Source organism: Eriocheir sinensis, chromosome 31, assembly GCF_024679095.1.
Source record: "Eriocheir sinensis breed Jianghai 21 chromosome 31, ASM2467909v1, whole genome shotgun sequence".
Taxonomy (NCBI): domain Eukaryota; kingdom Metazoa; phylum Arthropoda; class Malacostraca; order Decapoda; family Varunidae; genus Eriocheir; species Eriocheir sinensis.
Window position 1 is genome coordinate 8,562,536 of NC_066539.1, and position 16,687 is coordinate 8,579,222.

General features: G+C 45.0%; 2 protein-coding genes across 5 annotated transcripts in view; both read right to left on the reverse strand.

The window, feature by feature from the left end:
- Positions 1–3,998: 3,998 nt before the first annotated feature.
- On the reverse strand, positions 3,999–7,522 carry LOC127005879 (uncharacterized). 2 transcript variants are annotated; one of them, XM_050875212.1, is made up of 2 exons: positions 6,971–7,522; positions 3,999–6,580 (listed from the first exon to the last, which is right to left on the reverse strand). In XM_050875212.1, exon 2 carries the CDS (start codon positions 6,375–6,377, stop codon positions 5,169–5,171), a length of 1,209 nt encoding a protein of 402 aa, XP_050731169.1. In that variant the 5' UTR covers positions 6,378–6,580; positions 6,971–7,522; the 3' UTR covers positions 3,999–5,168. The 2 variants fall into 2 exon arrangements, with proteins under 2 accessions (XP_050731169.1, XP_050731170.1); XM_050875213.1 differs by lacking the exon at positions 6,971–7,522 and adding an exon at positions 6,581–6,664 and having other exon boundaries at positions 3,999–6,502.
- A 139-nt stretch (positions 7,523–7,661) lies between these two features.
- Positions 7,662–16,687, reverse strand: part of LOC127005878 (acid sphingomyelinase-like phosphodiesterase 3b) — a 41,904-nt gene continuing 32,878 nt past the window's right edge. For 2 of the 3 annotated variants that reach the window (XM_050875210.1, XM_050875209.1), the window contains exons 5-12: positions 15,641–15,791; positions 14,172–14,271; positions 13,531–13,718; positions 12,313–12,417; positions 11,534–11,601; positions 11,265–11,409; positions 10,124–10,273; positions 7,662–8,513 (exon numbers count right to left, since the gene is read on the reverse strand). In XM_050875210.1, the coding sequence (XP_050731167.1) occupies positions 8,295–8,513; positions 10,124–10,273; positions 11,265–11,409; positions 11,534–11,601; positions 12,313–12,417; positions 13,531–13,718; positions 14,172–14,271; positions 15,641–15,791 (1,126 nt within the window). In that variant the 3' untranslated portion in view covers positions 7,662–8,294. The remainder of the gene's footprint in view (positions 8,514–10,123; positions 10,274–11,264; positions 11,410–11,533; positions 11,602–12,312; positions 12,418–13,530; positions 13,719–14,171; positions 14,272–15,640; positions 15,792–16,687) is intronic. The other variant, XR_007758961.1, reaches the window with a different exon arrangement.

The window sequence follows — 16,687 nt, forward strand, 5'->3', positions numbered from 1 at the left end:
TTAGTGTCTAGGGGCGAAGCTACAGGTGTTTACAGGTGTTTGGGTCACTAGGTATACACAAGAAAGATGGTTAGTTAGTGGCTGAGGGCGAGACTGAATTGTTTACGAGAGTGTTTGGTGTATTTTACTTCCTGTTGCTCCACTGAAAGGGCTTTTAGTGTCTAGGGGCGAAGCTACAGGTGTTTACAGGTGTTTGGGTCACTAGGTATACACAGGGACGAGTGGATGGGGCAGAGGGAACACACTATACTCTTACTTTTCTTTTGTTATAGGAGGGCTTTCAATGTCTGGGGATGAGGCTACCGGTGTTTATGTGTTGAGTTAGGGATTTGGGTATACACAGGGACTGAGAGACTGTCTACCGGATATATATTACAGTCTTACTTTTTCCGTGTTAAGCGAGGAGGGCGTTCAGTGTATGGAGGGGGGGAGGGGCGGTGGTACAAGTGTCAACAGTGTGTTTGGTTGGGGCTTTGCGTATATCAGGGACGAATGACTAGGATGTAAATAGGAATGTGTGTGTGTTCCTCGGGTTCATGTTATGTTTTCCTTACTCTTGTGCTATGAAGAAGTTAATGGGCAAAGGGCGAGGGGAAGGCTATAGGGGCTTGGCTTATATGTACATTCCTTTTCGACTGTGGGTATACAAAAAAGCGTCTCCCACCGTTGCAAGATTATCGTGCTCAGAGCGGCGTATTTACCGGTTTCTGAGCACATAACTGTTCCCAAGAAGTATCAATAATTAACCATTTAAACGATAACCATAAATGAAGGCAGTTATTTGGGTGATGAAAGCAGTTTTTGGGGTCGGAAATCGGCAAACAGAGGCAGAGTACGACAATCTGGCAACGTCGGTCTGTTCCTCGGGTTCACGTTACTGTCCTTACTCTTGTCAAATGAAGAAGAAAAGGGTCAAGCGGAAGACGATAGGGAGTTACACATTACTTTTGGACAATGATTATGCAAGAGTGTGTCCTTCGGGTTGATGATATATTTTCCTTACTCTCGTGTTATGAAGATGAGAAGGGGGAAGGGGAAAGGTGGAGGGTGCAAGGGTCGAGGCTATTTTTGGAGTGGGGTATACAGAAAAAAAATATGTCCCTAAGGTTCACGGTACATTTTCCATACTCTTGTGCTATTTATGGAGAAAGGGCAAAGGGCAAGGGAAGGGCACTAGGGGCTTATACATAAATTCTGGGCATATAAGGGCAAGGGGCATGGGAAGGGCTATAGGGGTTCATTTATAATATCTGGACTGTGGATATAAGGGCAATTGGCAAGGGTATGGGGGTGTGGGTATAGAAGGATGAGTGGCTAGGGGTGACAGTGTTTCACGGTCTCGCGGTGGACGTATACAGGGAGGAGCGTCTGGCCGGCGAGCGCAGTGGCCAGATTTAAGCTGTGCTGCCGGACGCCGGAACCCAAGCAGCCACAAAAACTTTTCCCGGTGAAACATTAGAACACAAGTTTGTCCCCGCCGCCGCCACCACCACCACCACCACCACTGCTGTTATCACCGCTTCCGCTACCACCACACTAACCACCACCACTGACATTGAATTTTCCATTTTCTTTTCGTCTTAGCATCATCATTATTGTTATTATTATTATTGTAGTAGTAGTAGTAGTAGTAGTAGTTATTGCTTACTCTATATAGCGTCTTTTGCACTATCTTTTTCTCCCCCCAAAGTAACAAGGCGACAAAAGCATGACACACACACACACACACACACACACACACACACACACACACACACATACACACACTCACTCAGAGCCAGGTAATAGCACACCTTTAGAACATGACTTGGCTTCCCCATAGTAGGTGTCCGCTCCCCAGGTGTCCGCTCTCCTGTACCCTCGTGTAAAGGTATTAGCGGGTATCTTGCGTAACCTCGGTGACCTCAATATCCACTTAGGTAATTCGGGTACCAAAATTATCTGATACTGCGACACATCCTTTGATAACGACTTGATTCTCTCCAGCCGCACGCTTTATTGATGGCTCGTGTAGTTTTGGTAATCTTAAGAACCACTATTGTAACCTGTGTGGCGTTAGTATTTGATAGGACATACTGATCTATACCTGTTCATAAATCTATGTTTTTTTGTTTAAGTTTCATTAAATATATAGTCTCACATAGCACAAGATTAATTCAAGCTACATATCTATCTATATATTTTCTTTTTCTTTTTTTAGATATTCATTCCATTAACAATTCGATGTTTCATAACCTACACTTGATCCATAGTGCGAAAAACTACCCACCCCTCAACACAAATACATAAATAATCAAGTTTCAAAGCTCAATTACGTTTGTAGGTCAACGTTTCACAACCAACACGATAACATTTGATAAAGCACGCGTCTAGATCTGTTTGCATCAGTTTCAATTCCTCTAGATTATTTCACTGCCTTCACTGTGCTACGCTTCGCAACCACCACTTGATAGGGCGAGAGAGGCATTGTTACTCTCAGTGTGTGTGTGTGTGTGTGTGTCTGTGTCTGTCTGTGTGTGTGTGTGTGTGTGTGTGTGTGTGTGTGTGTGTGTGTGTGTGTGTGTGTGTGTGTGTGTGTGTGTGTGTGTGTGTGTGTGTGTGTGTGTGTGTGTGTGTGTGTGTGTGTGTGTGTGTGTGTGTGTGTGTGTGTGTGTGTGTGTGTGTGTGTGTGTGTGTGTGTGTGTGTGTGTGTGTGTGTGTGTGTGTGTGTGTGTGTGTGTGTGTCTGTGTGTGTGTGTGTGTGTGTGTGTGTGTGTGTGTGTGTGTGTGTGTGTGTGTGTGTGTGTGTGTGTGTGTGTGTGTGTGTGTGTGTGTGTGTGTGTGTGTGTGTGTGTGTAAGGTAAAACAGACTCAGGGCTAAACAAAAGGAAAAGAAAATACCTACGAAAAATAAAAATCCCCGTTATTTCTCGTGGCGCGGCAGGTGTTCGGAGGCTGTGGAGCTGGATATTGAGGAGGCCGAGGCCCGTATTCTGGGACGCTTTCGGCGCTTACAACATCTATTTCCAAGACCACAAAGGAGATTAATCGGGTCCGGGATTCTTAGGAGTGTTTTCTCACTTTCATAATGCAGAAGCCTCGTCAAACTATGAGTAACCTCCTTAACTACCCATGGAAATACTAACACAACCTCTACGAAAGCTTTATGAAATGGGTGTGTCTGTGAGCTCCGAGGTGTTTGAGAATATTGGCTTGAGCGTCCTGGGTATTTTTTTTTACAACAAAGGAGACAGCTCAAGGGCACAAAAAAAGGAAACAATAATAAAATAAAGCCCGCTACTCGGTGCTCCTAAAAAGAATCCAGAGAGGTGGCCGAAAGAGAGGTCAATTTCGGGAGGAGAGGTGTCCATATACGTGAGAGGATGTGTATAAATGGCTTATGTGTGTTGTAGTGCGTTATTGTGGTGGTGGTGCTTAATGTTGCTTCCTCACCGCTTTGTCTAACTAATACAGGAAAAAAATAATGACTAAAGAATGAAGAATGAGAAAAATATGAATAAGGATACGAACAAGTGAGATGTGGAAGATGAAGAAGACAAGAGGTAGAAGAAGATGAATACGAAGAAGTGAGATGTAGGAGAAGAAAGACTGACTAGAAGAAAAATAAAAAAAGGGAGAGGAAGAAAAAGACTGACTAGAAAAAAAAGGGAGAGGAAGAAAAAGACTGACCAGAAAAAAAAGGGAGGAAGGAAAAGACTGACTAGAAGAAAAATAAAAAAGGGAGAGGAAGAAAAAGACTGACTAGAAAAAAAAGGGAGAGGAAGAGAAAGACTGACTAAAAGAAAAAGAAAAAAGGGAGAGGAAGGAAAAGACTGACCAGAAGAAAAAGAAAAAAGGGAGAGGAAGGAAAAGACTGACCAGAAGAAAAAGAAAAAAGGGAGAGGAAGGAAAAGACTGACCAGAAGAAAAAGAAAAAAAGAGAGGAAGAAAAAGACTGACTAGAAAAAAAAGTGACTAGAAAAAAAAGGGAGAGGAAGAGAAAGACTTACCAGAAGAAAAAGAAAAAAAAGAGAGGAAGAAAAAGACTGACTAGAAAAAAAAGGGAGAGGAAGAGAAAGACTGACCAGAAGAAAAAGAAAAAAAAGAGGAAGAAAAAGACTGACTTGAAGAAAAAGAAAAAAAAGGGAGAGGAAGAGAAAGACTGGCTAGAAGAGAAAGAAAAAAAAAAGGGAGAGGAAGAAAACGAATACTATAGCAACACCGAACCTTTAAACCAATAAATAAATAAACATCGAAAGACGAATGATAAGAATATGAATAAAAAATAAGAACAAATGAGATACAGAAGACGAAGACGACAAAAAGAAGAACATAAATAAGAAGAAGTGCGATATAGGAGAAGAAAACGAGGAAGTAAAAGAAAAAGTGAAAAAAAAACGGGGGAAAAGATAAAGAAAACTAAATCAACACCGACTTTTAAAACCGATCTGTAGAGCACGCGTAAAAAAAATAAACAGAGCGAAAAAAAGAAAAATGATAAGAATATGAATAAGTGCGATAGAGAAGAAAAAGAAAAGGTACACGTAAACAAAGAAAACGGAAAAAAAGTGAAGGAGTGAAGGAATACTACACCAAACACCGTACCCTAAAACACGTGTAAACCCCTATCTGCCCACCACCACCACCATTACCATCACCCCCACCACTCAGGACACATCGACGGTGGTAGTGGGGTGGGGGGGTGCAAGGGAGGGTGAGGGGGGGGAGGCAGAGACGAGGCATGAGATTACTATACCGGCAGGATGTGTAAACGAGGACTTAATGGCCGTTAGAGAAGCGGGACAAGGGACATCAAAAGCCTGTTAAGTCGTCCCTTGAGCCTAAGATATTGGAGGGTCCTGACGTGGGATTCTTGGTGGCGAGGTGGCGGCGGTATGGTGGCGGTGTGAGATGTAGCAGTGTGGTGGTGAGTTGGTTGGATGGTTGGGTGGGCAGCGTTGTGGGGTGTGCGGGGTGGAGGAAGGTGGACTACAGAACGTGGGAGTCGAATTGGGGTGGATATATGTGATGGGGAGGGTAGGAAGGGAGCAAGTGGAGTAGTGGAAGGGGTAAGGATAACAAGTAGAGAAGGTGGTGGTTAGGGGTGGATATATGGGCGGGGGATATATGGAAGGGAGTTAGTGTAAAGTAGTGGAAGGAGTACTGATAAGAGGTGGAGGAGATGGTGATTAGAGGTGGATATATGAGCAGAGGAGGGGTGGAATCAGTTGATATATTGGAAGGGGTGGAATGGATGAAAGTATGTGGTGGTATATGGAGGTGGTGGTTGGGGATGGAGGGTTGAAGAGGTAGTGAACAGAAGAGGTGGACGAGGTGGAGGGTTGAAGAGGTAGTGAACAGAAGAGGTGGACGAGTTGGAGGGTTGAAAAGGTAGTGAAAAGAAGAGGTGGACGAGGTGGAGGATTGAAAAGGTAGTGAAAATTAGAGGTGGACGAGGTGGAGATGCGCGTGGCCTCGGTGCTTATCTCCGTTATAAAGGGTGGAATGGACGAAAGTGGAAGACCAACAGGATAAGAATACAATGGGGAGGGGGGGGGGTAGATGGAAGGGGTGGCATGCAGAAGGGAGGGCGGGATGGAAGGGGTGGGATGTAAAGGGAAGGGAGGGGGAGATAGATGGAAGGGGTAGGATGCAGGAGGATGTGAGGGGGGTGAAGTGGGATGTAGAGGGAAGGGAGGGGGAGGGAGGGGGAAGGGGTGGAATGCAGAAGGAAGGGTGGGTGAAAGTTTAGTAGGGGTGAATTTATAAGTAGGGGAGGGATGGAAAGGGAAGGCAGGAGGGATTGAGAGGGGAGGGAAAGGGGAGGTAAGGGGAGGGCAGGGAAAGTGAGGGGAAGGAATGGGAAGGGCAGGGAAAGTGAGGGGAAGGAATGGGAAGGGAGGAGAGGGAATGGGAAGGGAGGGAAGGGAATGGGAAGGCAAGGGAAGGGAGGGGAGGGAATGGGAAGGGAGGGAAGGGAATGGGAAGGCAAGGGAAGAGAGGAAAGGGAGGGAAAGGGAGGGGTTGACAGGGGAGGGGGTGACAAATGAGGGTGTTGGGTGTTGTGGTTTGTGTGTTACGAAAACTCGGTATCCAAAGGCACAGCACGTGGGCAGTTTATTGGTGGTGGTGGTGGTGGTGGTGGTGGTGGAGGAGATTCGGCTATGAATGATGGAGTTTAAGGCCCCCGAGGTGGTGGTGGTGTGAGAGGTGGTGGAGGTAATACCAGTGGAGTATCGAACGTGAATGGTGGAGAAGGGTGATGGTGACTGTGGTGTATACAGAGGAGGAGGAGGAGGAGGAGGAGGCGGTAGTGATGGTGCAGATCGCAAACAAAATTGGTAGTGTGGTAGTTTTGGTGCTGAATGTTGTATGTGGTGATGATAAACAATACGCATGTTGAAAATGGTGATGCTGGTGAACAAAGAGTGATGGTGGTGACTTAGACTGTAACGAGGGATGGCAGAGTACGTGGTAAGGGTGATGGAGGAAACCCAGTCACTTCACCCTTTCAATATTAAACCTTAGAACGCAATTGCACTGTTTCGTTCTGTAAGGGTGATGGAGAAAACCCAGTCACTTCACCCTTTCAATATTAAACCTTAGAACGCAATTGCACTGTTTCGTTCTGTAAGGGTGATGGAGGAAACCGAGTCACTTCACCCTTTCAATATTAAACCCAAGAACGCAATTGCACTGTTTCGTTCTGTAAGGGTGATGGAGGAAACCGAGTCACTTCACCCTTTCAATATTAAACCTTAGAACGCAATTGCACTGTTTCGTTCTGTAAGGGTGATGGAGTAAACCGAGTCACTTCACCCTTTCAATATTAAACCTTAGAACGCAATTGCACTGTTTCGTTCTGTAAGGGTGATGGAGAAAACCTAGTCACTTCACCCTTTCAATATTAAACCTTAGAACGCAATTGCACTGTTTCGTTCTGTAAGGGTGATGGAGGAAACCGAGTCGCTTCACCCTTTCAATATTAAACCCAAGAACGCAATTGCACTGTTTCGTTCTGTTGGGAAGTCGAAGTGATTGGCGTCTTCAGAACCATTAACAGGTCATCTTAAGTGCCAACGCTTTCTCTTTGCAGGACCTTGAACAAAACAGCACTAAGAACACATTTTCCTCTCCCTCCCCCAACCCGCCCCCACCACCACCACGAACAGGCTTGATTTTCTCTTTTTTTTCTGCAGTGCAACGCCGCCTCGCTCTATCTGCGTTAAAACAGAAAATTCGCAAAGGAAAAGAAGCCAGACACCAGAGACGGCCCTCCGCGGACGCTACAAAACGCCCTCGTGCTCCTCTATTCTCGGTGCTGCGTTGTCTCACTCCATCTGCGTTAAAACAGAGAACAGGAGGAAAAATGCCAACGAATCAGTGACAGCAGGAAAAGATTAACTGTCTGAGCCTCGCGGTGACTGTGATTTATGGCGAACATAGCAACACAGGCGAGACACACACACGCGCACACACACACACACACACACACACACACACACACATACACACACTCTGCTTCTTCAATGAAAAGGGAAGTTGCCAAAAAGAAAACTCGATAAAGGGCCACAGGCGCCTTGTCACTTACCTCTTGAAGGGTTTAAGTTCATAGAGAACATGATTCATTTAGCACAGCGATGTTAGTCATACTTTTCATACGTATATAATAAAATATCATAGAGAAATAATAGACAATAAATTCTATCAGAACACATGCCATGTAATGCTTCAACAAAAATTGTCATTAGGAGAAACGAAATGTTTTTTTTTATATAGAAAATACACAATACTACTATTACGCAGAATATATATTAATATTTAGAACACTTACTACGTAATACTACAACACAGACCAACACTGCTTAAGTGAAATTTAATTAAGAACATATTAATCCTTTTACAGAAAAGTATTAAGACACTATCAGTACACCGAATATGGAATTATACAACAAGATGGAAGTATATTACAAGGAATTATACTACAAGACTGGATTCTACTGCAAGGCAATACTACGACAGAGACTGACGTAAACTAACCATGAGGCGAAACATGTCCGGCAACGCTGTGAGCCTATTCCTTCGACATATCCTGGAACACACACATATACGACATTACATTAAGTCACCTTGGAAGCATGCCATTTATATATAAGTAAACTACTCTATACACAGAATACAGGGTGCTAGAACACAGCCAATGAAATACTAAAACAGACTAGCATTATGGAAACTAACCTCAGCATCATCGTTCGTTAAGCATGTCCCGGAATACACACACATAAAGACAGACAGACGGACAGACAGGCGGGTGACTAGCGCGGCAGCAGGGCCAGGAGCAGCGGGGCCAGCAGGCTGAGGGCGGCACACACGGGCGCGACCCTCCCGGCAACGTTACAGCTGTAGAAGCGATCGTAGTCGACCTCCGTGATGGCGCACCAGTGGAGGCGGCGGCACTGCTCCTCGCACACCTCGGGGTCCTCCAGGCTGACGGTGTTGGCGCTGTAGTAGGCGTTGAAGGTGTCCCTGTCGTCCTGCAGGGGAAGGAGTAGGGGTAGGACTGTTATTATTGTTATTGTTGTTATTATTAGGCTAGTATGAGTAGAGGATTATTATTATTATTATTATTATTATTATTATTATTATTATTATTATTATTATTATTGTTATTGTTGTTGTTGTTGTTACTATTATTGTTATTATTATTATTATTATCATTATCATTATTATTGTCGTTATTGTTATCATTATTATTAGTTGTAGTAGTAGTAGGAGTGGACGAAGTGGAATAAGATCAAGAAGTAGAAGACAAAAGAAAAGTAAAATAAGAAGTAGAAAGAGAAACGATTGAAATATTAAAAAGAGTAATATTAAGAGGAGGAGGAGAAGAAGGAAGAGGAGAAGGAGGAGGAGAATGTGGAGGAAGGGAGGTAGAAAGATTAGTAACTCGCAGCCCATTTATAACTTTTACATATTATTATTATTACCATTATTATTATCATTATTGTTATTATTATTATTGATATTATTATTATCATTGATATTATTGTTATTGTTGTCAAAATTACTACTATTGCCATCGCCATTAGTACGAGTGGGGGGTCAAGAGCGAGCCTGTCTGAGGCGGCGCAGAGTGCGCACCCTAGCAAGTGTTACGAATAAGAAAACAAATCAATTTATCAGTGAAAAAAGTTAACGCTATTCTTAAAAATCCGGACTCTAGCGAAACTCATAAGAGAATCAAGTGGAGCCCCGGGGGCTAGCATGAGCCAATAGAAAATGGTACCACTATAAAACACTTGCCTGCGCCACTAACGGGCTGGGGCCAACCAACATGCCATGCATGGCTTTCATGAAAGCCTACCCGCGCAATAGGCCGAACGTGAAAAAAAGAAAAAAAGAAAAAAACTTTCCCACAACGAAATATATACCGTTCAGAAATAATAACACTAAATCACCTCTATATTGAAAAGGCTCCGTCCTGTGCATTAATGTGTGAATAAGGTCATAAATAAATTGTGATGGGTCTGGTGAAGTATCAAGAAATATGGTCGAAAAGTATCACATTGAAAACGTTTAGTGTTTCATTAAATATAAAAAAAATCACAAATAGGCTACACTTAGATATAAAAAGGCTCTCATGAAATACGTAAATTAGTAAAAACTTAGTGTAACCCCCCCATAAATAAGGACATTTAGGGGACACTGCAAAATTATGGGCGTAACAATTTACTGCTAAAAAGGCCATAGAGAAACCCCCCCCCACAGCCACACACACAAAAAACAATATACCATAAACAATATAACATAAAAAATATAGCTTCCCGCAAAGAAGGATAAAGGTTTGGAACAGACTAAGTGAGGATGTAGTATCGGCGAAGAGTGTGCACAACTTTAAGGAAAAACTGGACAAGTACAGATATGGAGACGGGACCACACGAGCGTAAGCCCAGGCCCTGTAAAATTATAACTAGGTAAATACAACTAGGTAAATACACACACACACACACACACACACACACACACACCATTCACGAGTTCAAGGATAGGTTAGGTTACTATGGATATGGATACAGGACAATACGATCATGACTAATTATGTAAACAACAATATAAGTGTATACAACAAGGCAAACACACACACCTTGAGTTCCTTGGCCAGCTCGTAGAGGGTGTCGGGGGTGAGCTCGTTCAGGTCATACGTGGACGAGAAGTTGTACTCGAGCCGCCACTCAGCCCGCCCCGCTTGGTTGGCCGCAGACAGGTCCAGGTAGTAGGTGTGCACGTCCATCACCTGGGCGGGGCGAGGGCAAGGTGAGGGGTGACGTGTGTATATATATGTGTGTGTGTGTGTGTGTATGTGTGTGTGTGTGTGTGTGTGTGTGTGTGTGTGTGTGTGTGTGTGTGTGTGTGTGTGTATTTCTTTGTTTTTGTGTGCGTTTGTGTTTGATTGTTTGTTTGTTTGCTCGCTTTTGTTTGTTTGGGTTATTGTTTATTTATTTGTTTGTTTTTGTTTGTGTGTGTGTGTGTGTGTGTGTGTGTGTGTGTGTGTGTGTGTGTGTGTGTGTGTGTGTGTGTGTGTGTGTGTGTGTGTGTGTGTGTGTGTGTGTGTGTGTGTGTGTGTGTGTGTGTGTGTGTGTGTGTGTGAGCGCGCCTCAAGTGTAAACGTACAATCTCCAAAAAGGGACAGACACACAAACTCGACGAAACTACTGCATTGGAAGAGGTAATTTTGCGTCATCTGTCTGGAACAACGTGACCTGAAAGGCTTGCTGACAATGAACTAAATAACTGAGCATTTATTTTTCGTTATCTGACAGCATTTTAGCTCCTATGAACTACACACAAGCTTTCTACTGCTTCTGCGTTATATTATCCAACAACACGGCACTTCTTTGACATCCCCATTTTTTTTTGTCTGTAGAAATACCACGATGTTTCTTTTATACCTTTCCGTCTGGTCCTTGTATTACCGCCTCTTAACCCGTCCGCTGCGATTGGCACGGATTTGGCTTTCACTGGTAGCCTGGTAAACTTATAATCCCAGGTCTTTCTCTGCCTCTGTGGTGGATAGTGGAGTGTTTCCCTTGTGGTATTGGTGTGCTGGATATCCCCTCCCAAGGTGCATGACTTTACATTTTTCTTCATTGAATTGTAGCAGCCACTTTTTGCTCCGTTCCTGTAGCTCAGTGATGTCTTCTTGTAGGAAATCCGCAGTCAAGGGGTAAATGCACAACAAGGGACCAGTTAGCAGAGAAAGGTCAGCTAACCCCCGTGCAACTCACCCTGCCAGTATCGGTGTCGTAGGAGATGAGTCTGATGCCCGGGTTGTTGGCGCCCGTCTCCTCCGACAGCGTGGATCGCCAGGGCGTGACTCCCGGCGCCAGGAGCTGATAGGACACAGGGACTCTATCCTCGTCGAAGAACAGCCTGGAGGGACAGACACGGCTTCTTAATTAACATCCCACAACGAAGAGGGTGTGTCCCCTTCTTTATTCTAAAAAAAAAAAAAAAAAAAAAAAATGACATAACACTAACTTACACATTAGCTTACCTGAAGGAGTCGGTGTGGTGGTGGGCGAAGAACTGGGCCTCGATCACGTCAGCATGTTCCTGTATCAGCTGAGGGAGGGGCGGGACGGGGCGGGTCAGGTTCAGGGAGTGGCGAGGTTCATTAATGGATTGACTTAGTGTGCAAGGCTTGTGGCTACGGAAACTGACATTCTATCATCTTTTAGTTATGCTTGTGGGCTGCAATAATCTGGAGTGGCTCAGGGAATCACAACATCCTGTCTTAATGTCAAAGTATCATCTGTTGAAGGCTGTAACAGAGCACTTAAGTCTTTATCTAAGTAACGTAATATTCTAATTTAATAATATTGATATTGGTGCAGAAATTAGTTGCATAAACCTCTTCTATATTTTTTCTTGCTGAATGCTCTAACTAATCACTAATTATCAATCTACATAAGCGATATCATATTCACATTTATCTGTATTTATGGGATACAATGTTCTAGGGAGTCCCAAGAAATTATAGCAGACTTCTGTAAAAAACAAAAACAAAAAAACAACAAAAAAACAACAACATCCGGAGTGCAAATGATTGATAAAAAAAAGTTACCGGTGATTCTCAAGCAGTGTGATTGTGTGACGGAGGGCAGACTGGGCCTTACCCAAGTCAAGAAAGTAAATCCTACCCAAGAACGTGAAGTAATATGAAAATGGTCTAAATCATACGGCATTTACATATAACAGCGTCCACTCTCTGGTTTTCGCTCACTCTGTTTTCCATTGTTCACAAGGAGGAAAATACTTCTCGGCCCACTGTACCTGGATGAAGGCCTCGTTGTAGCGGGGCTGGTACCAGTGGAAGCCCTTCGTCTCCTGCTGGTACCGCTCAAAGGTGCCGGGAGGGATGTGGCCCACGATGTACACCTGCAACACGGGGGGAGGGGGGTTACACACACCTGGGCACTAACATGCAAAGTGATGAATGAATGAATGAAGATGAAGATTATATTATCCAGCTGATTTTCATTTGTATATTCATTTTCATATTTATATACTTATTTTTTTCCATCTCAAGGAGTTTTTCCAACACGTGACTGAAATAACACAAAAACAAAACAATCTGGATAATTGCATAAAAAATGAATAAACGAATTATACAGTTATGTCATAAATAACAATACTTTGGGATAGAATATGCATGGCAATCATTATCATAGAATTCTTTGAAAATGGCTCCCTGATCCTCCCCGAGAGCTAACATCACCACCCCCCACTACCCCCCGCCTTCACGCCGCCCCGACACCACCGCGGCACAGGTCGTCGCGTCAGGCCTTTCAGGGCCAACTCTGAGGCAGCAACGCAACTGGAAATCACGCCTCAGTCGCCTCAACAAGTTGCACATCACAGCACGAGATTTAATTTCCGATATTATCACAGGCAGCTGTTGCATAATTAAGCATTCTGAAATTGCTTGGAACGCTAAATAGCAAGACTCATTATAAGTATGATTTGTGATAAAAAAAAGATATATTGTGTTTGCGCTGTGAATTTTTGCTATGCAAATTTATAGTTTTTACTTCATCTCACGTGCCAACGCTTCATGCTGACATCGCAGCATCAATACATTTCGATATTCAGTGACGGCGGCGCCAACCCAACCCTCGGGTGTACCCCCGCCAGGCCAGGCCCAGGAGAGCCGGGCCCCTCCGGAAGGGTAATGGTGCGTGTGTGTCCCCCCGACGGGGCCGTAAAGTCGTCAGAGGGACGAGCGCCGCGTTATGGCTCATGAGGGTCAGCTAATGGGTTCCGGCAGAGGCGGCTCGCGCAATGCGGGACGTTCAGTGTGTGGGCAACGCACAGTAATCAGCTGTTAGCGGGATGACTTGTACTTGTTTGCAACACGCTAAAAGAAAAAGAGCTGGAATCCAAGTAAATCAGGAGGAAATGACTTCTGTGATTCTCTTTTGTCGCTTCTGTGTCTGCAACCCGTGCTTAAGTGTTCACGGCGCATCGTGAGGGGCGTGAAGGGCTACTCACCCGCCGGCCCCTCTCTTCCAGGTCGGTGAGGAGGGAGTCGATCCACGAGAACTGGTTGCCGGGGTCGAGGGCTCCGGCCGCATAGTCGGGGAGGAGGTCTGTGTGGTTGTTGCTCTTGTACCAGATGAGCGTGTTGAGCGCCACCACCGTCACGTTGGAGTTCGGCACGTCGCCCCAGTACCACCCGCCTGCAGGAGAACACGCCCCAATCTTAGTGTTGGTGGGACACGGAAGAGCTTACCACCACCGTCACCACTACTACCACCGCCCACCACAGCACCATCACCAACATCCTTTTTGACACCTGACTACAATAAATGGTAGTTGTCGAAATCAATGAAAGCACATCTGTAGTGAGGAACTGAAAACGTTGAACCTCTCTCGTTTGCCTGTCCGTCTGTTGTCTGTGCCTCCGCCTGCCTGCCTGTCTGTCTGCCTATCTGTCAGCCTGTCTGTCCTTTTATCTATATGTATGTCTGCTACACCTACACCCATCAACTCACACTTACACCCACCCACCCACTCACCCGCCAGTCCATTCACATCCACCTACCCACACTCCCATACCTCTATCCACACAAACACATACACAGACACCCGCCCACCCACCATTCCACACTCACACACCCACAGTCACTCACGAGTCTTGAAGTCGCTGTATATATCCGTCCGCAGCCTGTCAAACCACGGCTTCCACAGCCCCGCCACCGATGCCTGAAGGGAGCTTGCACCCACCGGAACCTGAGGGTGATAGAGCGACAGAGGCAAGGTGTGAGGAGCTGAGGAATGCTAGAACAGAGGTAAAACTTGTGTGGGGGGAGGGGTGAAAGCATAGCGGAGGGGGTTATTGCGGAAAAACTCAAGTCCTGTCTATGCGAATCTGACTCTTCCGTTGACTTTAAAACTGGAGACATAAGGTTTTAAGTACATGCATCTTCTGTTACGCTAATATAAACAGGCGGCGCTGGCTTTGCAGAAGGTACTAAATATATTTCCAAATGAATGACAAGGACATGAAAAAAACTACTTAAGCCAATACGCATACTGACCCATCTGGCTGTACCTTCGATAAAACTATAACATTATTTTCCTCAGTGCTGCTCAGAAAGGAAACAGTAAAGGCTTAAAGAGGGAAGGGAGGGCGTTGCAGCAAGCTCTGAGGGAAGGTATGGGGAAAGGAAGAGGGGGTCACGTCATGTAGAGAAGGGGAAAGGAAAGGGAGAGGGGAGAAGAGAAGGGGCATTTCACCTAGTTATTGGGGGAAGAAGGGGGAGGGAAAGGGATGGAAAGACGCCTATTTTAGCTATGGAGGGGTGAAAGGGGAGGAAGGGGGAGGAAGAAAGCGTCATCTGTTAACGGGAAGAGGAAGAGGAGAAAGGGGAAGAAAGGAGAGGGAAGGGGAGGGACAACGCGTCACCTGGTTATGGATGAAGGAAGAGAAGAAAGGGGAAGAAAGGGGAAGGAAGGACGCCTCACCTGGTTATGGAAGAAGGAAGAGGAGAAAGGGGAGAAAGGGAAAGAGGAGGAGGGAAGGAAAGGAAGGGGGAGGAAGGGGAAGGAAGGGGAACGAGGGGAAGGAAGGACGTCTTACCTGTTTATGGGAAAAGGAATAAGGGAAAGGGGAATGAAGGGGAGAAAGGGAAGAAAGGGAAAGAGGAGGAGGGATGGAAAGGAAGGGGGAGGGAGGAAGGAAGGGGAGGGAGGGAAGGAAGGGCGTCTTACCTGTTTATGGGAAAAGGAATAAGGGAAAGGGGAATGAAGGGGAGAAAGGGGAGAAAGGGAAAGAGGAGGAGGGAAGGAAAGGAAGGGGGAGGGAGGGAAAGAAAGGGGGAGGGAAGGATAGGAAGGGGGAGGAAGGGGGAGGGAAGGGAAGGAAGGGGAACGAGGGGAAGGAAGGACATCTTACTTATTGATGGGAAAGGGGAATGAAGGGGAGAAAAGGGGAAGGAAGGGGAGAAAAGGGTAATGAAGGGGAGAAAAGGGGAAGGAAGGGGAGAAAAGGGGAATGAAGGGGAGAAAAGGGGAAAGAAGGGGAGAAAAGGGGAAAGAAGGGGAAGGAAGGGGAGAAAAGGGGAAGGAGAGGGAGGAAAGCGAAGGAAGAGCGCCTCACCTGGTTTTTGGGGAAGAAGTCGTGGTTGCCGAGGACGGGGAAAAAGTGAGTGTTGGGGAAACGGCTGTCCAGGAGGCTTGTGAGGTTGGTGACGATATCCACGACGATGCTGGTGCTGAAGTGGTCATCCGAGACGTGCGCCGTGTCGTCCCTGTAGGGTGGTGGGGTGGTGGTGAGGTGGTGGTGGTGAGGAGTGATGGTGGTGTTGAGGAGGAGGTGGATATGGTGATTGTAGTGGTGAAGGGAAATGATGATTGAGTAGTGGGTGGTATGGTGATGCTGGTGAGGTAAGTTTGTGGTGAGGTGATGGTGGCTGGTGAGGTGTTGGAGGTGATAAGGGTGGTGAGAAGTGGTGAGGTAAGCCTGTGGTGAGAGGAGGTGGTGACTGTAGTGGTGAGAGGTGAAGGTGGTAGCTTTGAAGACTTGTATCCTTTATCTAACTTAGTCCTGCTTTTATATATTCCCTTCATGGCTTACTTATTACTTTATATACTTACAATTTTACATTCACCCAAAGAAAAAATTATTATTATTATTATTATTATTATTATTATTATTATTATTATTATTATTATTAACTTATTTCTTTATATACTTACAATTTTACACACCCAAAGAAAAAACTTAGGGAGAATTTAAATGTACATAATCACAGAATCAGTTGCTCTAAACCCAACATGAAAAAAAAGTCATGCTAATATTTTGATCCTTGCTATAGTGTGTCAAACGAACCACCACCACCACCATCACCACCACCGACAACAACAACAACCATGCACCACAATCAACGACCCAAACCACTCGCAGCTCTCTCACTCTTCACTTAATGCTGACTTAAATAATTATATGATGCTAATAAATAATAAACAGTGTGACCAAAATAATAACAAGAAAATAATATATATCTTTTTGTATGTAGGTAGTAATTCCTTACCTCAACACAATTTACACAACTCGAATTTGACCTTCATAACTTTCTCACTCTTTGCTCCTCCTAACTTTACGATGCTTACTAAATATATATAAACAACGAGGAAGTGAAAGATA

What these genes read in the sequence shown, in the direction of transcription:
- LOC127005879 (XM_050875212.1), bottom strand. Translation starts at nt 6,377, where the DNA reads ATGCGTATTGTTTATCATCACCACATACAACATTCAGCACCAAAACTA.